This window comes from Vicia villosa, unplaced genomic scaffold (assembly GCF_029867415.1).
Source record: "Vicia villosa cultivar HV-30 ecotype Madison, WI unplaced genomic scaffold, Vvil1.0 ctg.002104F_1_1, whole genome shotgun sequence".
In the NCBI taxonomy this organism is placed as follows: domain Eukaryota; kingdom Viridiplantae; phylum Streptophyta; class Magnoliopsida; order Fabales; family Fabaceae; genus Vicia; species Vicia villosa.
Window position 1 is genome coordinate 209,335 of NW_026705841.1, and position 9,721 is coordinate 219,055.

The window sequence follows — 9,721 nt, forward strand, 5'->3', positions numbered from 1 at the left end:
GGTGAAGTAAACTTTAGAACCCTTGGAATCATATTTGTGATGGCAGAGTAACGATAAGTATAAAAGGAGAATTGTAGGGAATTTCTAACATTTGTTGACGTGAGGAAGACTTTGTTGAGATTCCGAGTGGGATGATATTTGGACGTGAAGGATGTAATAGAATTTGGATTAAAACCACGAGTTATGAATGTTGTCTTGGTCTTGCAGGTTAATTGTATGGTTCAAAATTCGAAGTGTTTAGTGATCATAAGAATTGAAGTACCTCTTTGGTCAGAAAGGGGCTTAATATGAGGCAGCAGAAATGAATATTTTTTTTTAGGATTAAGAATTTGGTTTGAATTACCATCCTAGTAAGGAAAATGTTGAGCTATTGTGTTGCGTAGGAAGTCTTTAAATATGTCGGTGCTAATGATGAATGAGTTGGATTTAATTGGACAATTTAGAGACTTGAGTTAGTATGTGAAGGCATTCCTAATAGTGTTAGATTGAGTATGCTAGAAGATGACTAGTGGTATTCTTAACGAGATTAGAGAAGGTCAGAAAGACGATGTTGAGTTGATCGATAGGTTGACTTTGAATTACCAAGGTAAAGGCGGTGAATTCAGAATCGACGGGAATAATATAATGAGGTTGAGTGATTGGATTTGTGTTTCTGATGTTTTGAGCTTCGGAAGAATATTCTAGAAGAAGGACACCGTAGTGGATTATTGAACTACGACGATGTTAATGAGTTTGGGTGCAAACTCGGAAAGGACACTGTTATGTAGTAACGACAGTTTATGCTTAAATATGGATGACGACTATCTATTGACAAATTGAGGACTTGATCACCCTTAATCTCTTGTTGATAGTAGACGGAATCTTATAAATGAGATGAACTTGTTTTGTTACCTTAATGGTATAAGATGTGATGAATGCGAAGCCGTGGGAATAATCACTCACTATGTTGTGTGAATTTATGAAGAGGTGGATATGAAAGAGTGCAACATGATGGACAAATGACTTAAGACGGGTAAATCAGAGTCGCACAGCGAAAGTGTGATGTGGAGTAGTGTTATGAGTACTACTCGCGGGAAGTAAGGAATTAATATGTCGGAAGCCTACATAGAGAATATGTATTGATCTATATGTTGGATTTAGAATCCAGTGGATGTAAGGATGTCGTGTCGAAGAATTATAACTCTTTTGAATAATTGCCGAGATGATGAGTATGTTATTACGGTTGTACGTAGTTAACGGGTATGTATTCGGCGAAATTAAAACGAAGAGTTGATGCTGTATGACGTTGTAATTTTGTGTTGTTGTTAAGGGGTTATTGTAGATTCCAGATATAATAAGGAATTATACTCTAAGAAGGATGAGGATGATTTAATTCTTAGAGAAGAGCGAGACTCAATTTGAGTTGTTTTGTAAGAAATGGCGTATTGAGGCTGATGAGCGTGATTATAATTACTTGTGTGCACTCGTTCCGATGGCCGGAATGTTTAATAGATGTAGTAACTCAGGAATTTGTTTTTGAGTGCGAATAAGTATTACTGAGTGGTAAGTTGGTACCATGAATGATGAAGAATGATTCTTGAACGAATAAGTAAAGAGAGTCGGGATCGGGTAAAGCTCAGAAGTCTAATTGGTATAGATGATTGTGATGAGTAGTCAGAGTAGTGCGGAAAAAACGGAATGTAAAGTGTTGGATAGTCGATGGCTTGACTTAAGCGGAGTCAGAAAGTTGAAATCCGATGATATAGGAATATTATTATTGAGTTTCTCGAAGGAAGCGGTTAGTGAAAAGTGTAAGTATTACTTTATCGCTCAGATGGAAGAGTGTGTCTAAGGTTGGTATGTTTGGTAGATGGAATGCATTACTGCATTGTTGATCAAGTGTGATCATACTATTGATTGTGTAATTGTATTACTCAGTTGTTGAGCGTATTGTATAGGTTGTACCTCAATGTTTTATTGTTGTTAACCTTTTGGAGGTATAACGAGTAGTACACCTTTGGGGAGTCAGATGCGACGTAAGAGCTGAGAGTGAATGCGTGAGATGTGCTTTCTGTTGGTTATACAAGATGAATTTGAGGATCGAAGATCAAAAGTTGAAGTAACTGTGCGGTAAAGAGATAGCGTTGGTCAGAGTGGCTTAGGGAGGACCTATCACGTGGTAATGTTAATTAGGAGCTGGAGAGTCAGGTGAAGGACTCTTGTAAGAGCTGGCTACTTGAGGTATGTTTTCGAGGACGAAAACTCTTTTAGTGGAGGAGAGTTGTAACACCCGTATATTTTAATTTTTAATTTAAATAGAAATTTAATTAATAATTAGAATTATTGGTGGTTTGTGGGATATTAATTGGGAAAGGATGGTTATGGTGTTGGGCCATGTGTGATGTTAAGGAATGAGGGGGTGTTATGTTAGTAAAGGCCCTATTCTAATTAAAAGGTTATTTTATAAAATAATAAGGAATTGAGAATAAGAGAAAGGGATGTGAAAAGAGTTTGGAACACGAAGAACGTGAAAGAGGAGCAATGGAGGGAGAGACCAATCAAGAACTCTTGGCTAAGGTAAGGGGGACTCTTCCGGTTAATTTCTATTATGTGATTATGGGTAATGGGATGGATTAACGTATGATTCGATTCGATTGGGTATATTGGGATTTGATATTGTTAGGTATGTTATGATTTGGGATAATTGATGAATTTGTATAGATGGTTGGTTATTGATGTGTTGTTTTGATGTATAATGATGTGTGATGAGAAATTCGATGATTATATGCCTGTATACGATGTCTGGAATCGTTTTTGGGTGAAAAGGATGTGAAATCGCAGAGTCTGAACGCAGACCCGTAATTCTGCAAAATTGCCAGGTCGCGCCGCGAACCTCTGTTTGCGCCGCGAACCGTTGGGCAGAAAACCAGGAAGTTGTGATACGCTCAGGTCGCGCCGCGTCCATGTGTTGGCTCCGCGAAGGCGTAACTTTTTCTCGTTCCGCACCGCGAACCCGGTTGGCGCCGCGTGCTGTAGCGATAGTTGTTTTCTTTGAAAAATGTAAAAATGTGTAACTTTCAAACCGTAAGTCCGTTTTAGACGCTGTTTTGGACGTTGTTCCTGAAATTGAATGTTCTACCATATAAAATAAATATAACAACAATAACTTGATTTTATTTTGAAAAGTATCGTTTTCTTCAAATGTGGTTTATTCTTGTTTTGTGTAGTTGATGAGGTGCAATGGTTTGTTGTTTGCATAATTGAATATGTGCAATGATGGGGTTTGTTATAATGTGATTGTTTCTGCTTATTATGCAAAATGGATGTTGTTCATGGTAGATATGGTTATCATGTATTTTGATGAATGGTGATGTAAATACTTTGTTTTGTTGGGTTGATTTGTGGTACTTAGTACACGTTTGTGAGAGGTGTCATTGTTGTTGCACTGAATGGCGGATGTTCTATCTGTTATGATGTCGTGGTGGTAATTGATGTTTGATAGACGTTTATTGTTGAGGTAAAATATGTATTTTATTATGGTTGAGAAATAGCATAATTGTGTGTGGCTATTGATTATTGTGTTGGTTGATGATTATGACATTTGGATGGTTTATGTGGATGATGAGCATGTTATGGTTGATACATGCATTTCATAATCATTATGTGGCTGATCCTTGACGATGGTGGATCAGTGGTAGCTAATTCCCATTGTGTGGAATTAGTGAGTGGGTGTTGCCGTATCCTTGACGATGGTGGATCGGTGAGTTGGGTTATCCCAGACTTTTGTACCACATGCATATAGTTGCATTTGCATTAGGCTACTTGTGTTATTATAACATGAATGGAAGATTGTCCAATGTTATATTTGATGATGGTGTAATTGTTATGGTGTTGTCTTTTGGTGATGTATTCTATTATTGTGTGAATTGATGAAATATAGATGTGAATATGAATATATGACAAATTGGGTGAATGATATATTATGATGTTTTGTTGCTTATGAATGCATAACATTGATTAATTGAGAATGAGACTCACCCTTACTGTTGACATTTTCAGATTGAGGATAGCGGCTTTTGGCTCGGTGAGGATTAGCTCATGAGTCAGTTTGTTTAGTATAGCGTCGGTGTCATGCTCTGATATTGTAACACTGGGGGAACGCTAGCTTAGATTTGATGACGATGCTCTATTTTGTTGTTATTGGAGTAATTTTGTGAGATATTGCATAGATGATGTTATGCTTATCTGTTGATCAATGTTCCGTTGTATAGAAACATGATTTTGTTAAATGGATGATTTGCCCCTAAGTGAAGCATGACAATTGATTTATGATAATTTGTTTTAAATTGAATTGTGGCACCCTTGTTTTCATGTTTTACTTTGAATTATTTTATTATTTTCCGCGGGGTTTAGAAGGGTGTTACAACCAACACTTCCTACCATAGACAAAACACCCAAACATTACAATACTAAAACATCCAACAAACAGATAGCCACCAAACACCACAACAACCATTACTTCCTTTCCACAGCGAAGCATTCACACCGATTTCGTCATTCAATCGATCAGGCCGCTCACTAATAACCTCATCAACCAAAACAATAAACTCCAACTACAATGACATGGGCAACAAACTCAATTACAACAACACGTTAACTTAGACACAAAACTACGTAGAATTACAAGAAATTCTTAGGGAATTTGGTGACGGTCATGCTCCAGAATTCTCGTATTAAACACCTTAGGGGAGTCAACAGAGACATGTATGAGAAAGGATACATAGAGGGTGTAGAACTAGTGGCGTGTATGATCAAGAGAGTCGTTATCATTAGTGTAAATAATATTCTAGTATGTAACCCAATTTAAATTAAATATTATTATTATTAATTAAAATTTATAATTAATAACTATAAAATTCAAAAATATATGGAACACATAAGCGCCAAATGAACTGGCGTCTCCTCCTAACACTAATACATAGGTGTCAATTTTATTGGCTTGGCCTATTGGATGCGCCAATTCAATTGGCATGCCTTGTAATTTGTCCAATGTAGGCGCCAATTCAGTTGTTTTGTGCTCTGTGTTGCAAATTTTTTTTGTTTGAAACATGGGTAGTTCGGAAATTAATGGGAAAACATGGTTATTTGGAGAATTTTGTAGGAAAATATAGTTATTTTTAAAAAATTCCAATACTTACACCATGCATTGTTCACTGTATTTATATGGCGAACAAGTTTTATTTTGCAAAATTTTTTAAAGTACACATAATATTATTTATATATATATATATATATATATATATATATATATATATATAATTCTATAACACCAATATAATATTGTGTCATTAATTGGTTTCATCATTAAATCAACTACTTACTTAAGATTGAAATATGCTTAAGCTTTCCCCAATATACCCTTCGACTCATTTTTATTTTACACTAACTCATATCCCTAATAGTAATTAACTAATTCATATTTCTATTCCCAATTAAAAGCTTTAGTTTTGACAAGTGTCTCCTCATTTTTCTTCTACTACATTTGATGCTTTTCTACCCATAGATGTATTGAAACGTGGCATTACTCTCTCCCCATTTTTTAATACCTCTCTTCCCTTTTATCTCTCATTTCAATATTTACGTTTCAATTTTTTCTCCCTTTCTCTCTTCTCTCTCCGTTTTCGATCTTATTATCTCCTTAAACCCTAAATCGGTCGTCGCCCCTTTCTCTCTCGGCTCCGTTTCTTCTTCCTCTGCATATATTAAATTTGCTTTTGGGATAATATTTAGGGATATAACATAAGCGGATCTGCGGCTTTTGAATCTTTGATGAAAACGAATTCAGCGGCTTCTGAATATGTAGTTCTTGACTCATTTTTGAGTTTATTTATTAATGTGAATTATTTGATTTGTTTGTTTAGGTTGGTATATCTGAAAGTGGGATTGATGATGTTGTTAAAAAACCACCATTCTTCATTTTGTCAACATTAAAAGGTTGAGACTATGCTGTCTAAACCGAATCCACCCTTTATTTCAAGTTTCCCTACATTATTATGTTGATTTTAGATATGAAACTCTTAAAGTTCATATGTAGATCTACTAACATCAGCTTACCTTTTGAAAATTTTAAAACCTGATTTGGAATCAGAGAAGAGAAATGAACTAGAGGATGTAATTTTTTTGGATTATTGGTTGTTACGACAGTGCCGCCGTGAACTCGTGGTTGTCGCTCCCGTAAACCGTTCTCCGGACGCCCGTGTTCATCGTTCCACCACTGCATATGTTCTTCAGTTTGTGTTTTAAATATGTTTTGTCTCTTATACTTTGATGTTGGTTTATTTTTTTTATGAGAAAGAAAACGGAGATGAATTGTGAGGAGAGAGTATTGGTTTTCCTACAAGGATGATAATGATAGGATACTGATACTGCTCTCCCTTTCTGGTTAAATTCAATATTACTTATCTTCCTACCTCATGATCTGCGCAGCCGTTTGATGAGTGAGAAGTGGCCACCTGAGCCACTTGTCCTCACTTGAGAAGATGATAGATTTGTTGATTCCCTATACTCTTGCCCACTGTATTTATAGTGTACTATTGATCTAGACCTTCCGATGTCATTACTATGTTGAAATAGACTAGATCAGATGGCTGAGTTTTGTTCTGCATTAATATCTTTTCTCTTATTTCATTTTAACTTCATAAATTCATTTTAATTTCGTTTTTTATTCCAAAAAATTTCAGAATTTTCACAAAAGTCCCCTTCTTATTTCTTTTGATCAATTGGACTTAAAGATTCATATTTGTTCAATTAAAACTTAAATAGTATTGATGAACTTTCTTTATTTCAAATTTACTTCAAAGTAATCATGAGATTACCTTACGTACTTTAGATCAATTATAAGTTTGTCCTAATTATTAAGGAAGTTTTGATTGATGTAATGATCTTATTAAGCTCCTCAACTTTGTCTTGATCATTTTGTGTGTTGAAATTCTGGTATCAGACATGTGATGTCGAAGGAGATGTAACGACACAAATATCTGAGAAATAAACATTATGGAACAAGATAATTAGTAGTAAAAAACAGTAACAGAAGGTAAAGGACATACATAACTGTTAACCCAGTTTGGTGTACAACAACACCTACTCTAGGGGCTACCAAGCGAGGGATAAGTCCACTATATAGTATCAATTCATAGACCCTCAGCAAACAACCTCTGGTTTATGATCTAATCACTTAATCACTACTGGTGCTATGCTTCTACCTAAGACTCACCTAGGTATGAGGCCCTCCTCAAATCCCTTCAATCACAAGCTGTGATAAACTATAGACTTAATTGAATGCAGAAGACACTCTTCAACGACACGTAACCATCATTTGCTTAATAGCTTATAGATGATTAACCAATTACAACTCAACTAGAATACTCCAACTCTAATATCAAAACAATATAAGAGCGGATTACAAGTATCAAAAGACTCAAACACTAAATACGATAAACAAACAAAATCCTTATTCCACAAGCCTCTCCCAAAATTAGGATTAGCTGGTCTTTTATAGAGCAGCAGCAGTAGCGTGCAAACATGGGCTTGGGCAAATATTCAAATAGGGTTTTAAGTTTTCCTTTATTAGCTCCATAAAATCAAGACAATATTACTCCAAGGTTATTGGAACAGCAGTGAAAAAACTCCTCCTAAGTTTACACAAATAGACACCTGATATAAACTTAACTCAAAACCATAAACTAACACACAGTTCAGTTTTAGCACATAATGTTAAGACATATGCTTTGACATCTTTAAAAAAACTACTAGGATATTTTGCTAACATGTTAAAGCATTCTTCATAACATACTCTGAACAAAATGTTTTACCAAAATTGCTGCCAACACAGAACCAACAAACTCTTCCTTTGGCACATTTTGGCTAAAACAATATTTGGTCACTCAGCCAGAAACAGCAATCAGAAACACCAATCTGAGCAACTAATCAGAGAAGCACGGCAGCTCAGCACAAAACATCTTGGGACATTATTTGCTCCTCCCCAAATCCATAATTTTTCTCCCTCTCATACTCACCATAAGTAGCACAACTCCATAATTTTGCTCCCCCTCAAACTCACCATAAGTAGCAGAAACTACTAAACTCAAAGAGACTACTATTAAACAACTACTAAACTCTCCCCTTTTTTAGCCATAATATGCTAAATATACAAGCAAGAAAAATATTCCAGGTAGTTTACAGAGTACAACACAAACAAAATCCATGAAGCAAGCACATGCAGGTGCCAAAACAAACAAAAAAACGAAAGGGAATCACAAACATCAACACAGGTTCTAACTGTCTTCAGGACCAGTAGACCCAACAGCTTCAGAACTGCCTTCCTCATCATCAGACTTTCCTCCTTCAGAGCCCAGTTCCTCACCAACACAGTCACCCTTCTTAAGATCCTTGATCATCTTTTCGAACTTAAGCTTCCTTGCTGTGCTAACCCTGATAACTTCATCAAGTTCTTTACAAGCCTCCACTAGTTCAGAAATCATTTTAGCCTTGGTTGAGGTCTTGTTATTAGCAGATGCAGATGTCATTGCAATGTCAAGGACATGCTTACCTGTAAACAGTTTAAAGTGAAGGGACAAAATAGACTCCATTTTGGATATTACATCAGTACCAAGAAGAATCCCAGGATATTGGCTTAGGATAATACCACAGATGAGAGTAGGAAAGGCAATAGGTATCTTTACTGCGCATGTGCCACTATGATTCATAGTTTGATCAAAAATGTAGGCACCATAATCAAAGGCCTTCTTGCTTCCAACTGTATAAATAAATTTTCCAAAACTCACAGAGATAACTGAAGAGTTGTTGGTAATAACCCAATTTGCAGCTCTAATTCTATGGAGGATGGCATATTTGACACTCAATTTGCTAGATGGGAGCTTGTCGTTCACATGCCAGGTATTCACCTGATTTGCAGTTATAACTTTGCAAACCTGGTTATCTGTTACTTCCAGTTCACCTTGTTCATCTTCACTTTTGTCCAGATATTTGTTGATGACAACAGGTCAGAATTCAACACATCTACCTCTAACATACACTTTCCTAAACTCTTTACTTCTAGGGTCAGCATAATTCACAAGAATGTTAACAGTGAACTCCTTCACGAGACCCTCATAACATTTAGCAAATCTCGTTACAGTTTTAATCAATCCAACATAAGAAATCAGCTCCATAATCTCATGACACTCAAAGACATCTTTTTCCAATTCTCTTTAAAGGGAAATTCTCCTTTGGTAAACATATTTCCATTGCTCAACACTGTCTACAGAGTGAAACGAAATGTTGTCAAGAGGGACATCAGGAACTCTAACAGAGAGTTACTTTATTTCAGGCCTCTTCACATGGGAGATGTCCTGGACATCATCTTCAACATCATATTCTGAATCCGTATCATCCCTAAACTTTCTCTTGTTAGAGGGAGGGACCCCTTTGCTCCAAGCCTTTGAAGGTCCATACATAGTCTTTTCTTGGTACTCTTTGTAGGAGTGTTGACTACCACAGATTTTCCTTTTCTCGACCTGAGTCTCTTAGCAATTCGAGGCATCACAGTGGTGAGAAGATCATTGTTAGACAGATCATCCAGATTCACAACTTCTTCAGCAGAAGGGTTCATAGTTTCTCTTGACTCAAGAGCATCAAGATTGACATAGGAATCCTTCTCTGCAGATGTTGGCTCCACATCTTG

At 36.1% G+C, this 9,721-nt stretch overlaps 1 protein-coding gene across 1 annotated transcript; it reads right to left on the reverse strand.

Annotated features, from left to right (window-relative positions):
• Positions 1-8,312: 8,312 nt before the first annotated feature.
• Positions 8,313-9,209, reverse strand: LOC131637883 (uncharacterized). The gene is made up of 2 exons (XM_058908449.1): positions 9,073-9,209; positions 8,313-9,009 (listed from the first exon to the last, which is right to left on the reverse strand). Exons 1-2 carry the CDS (start codon positions 9,207-9,209, stop codon positions 8,313-8,315), a joined length of 834 nt encoding a protein of 277 aa, XP_058764432.1.
• Between the last annotated feature and the right edge of the window lie 512 nt (positions 9,210-9,721).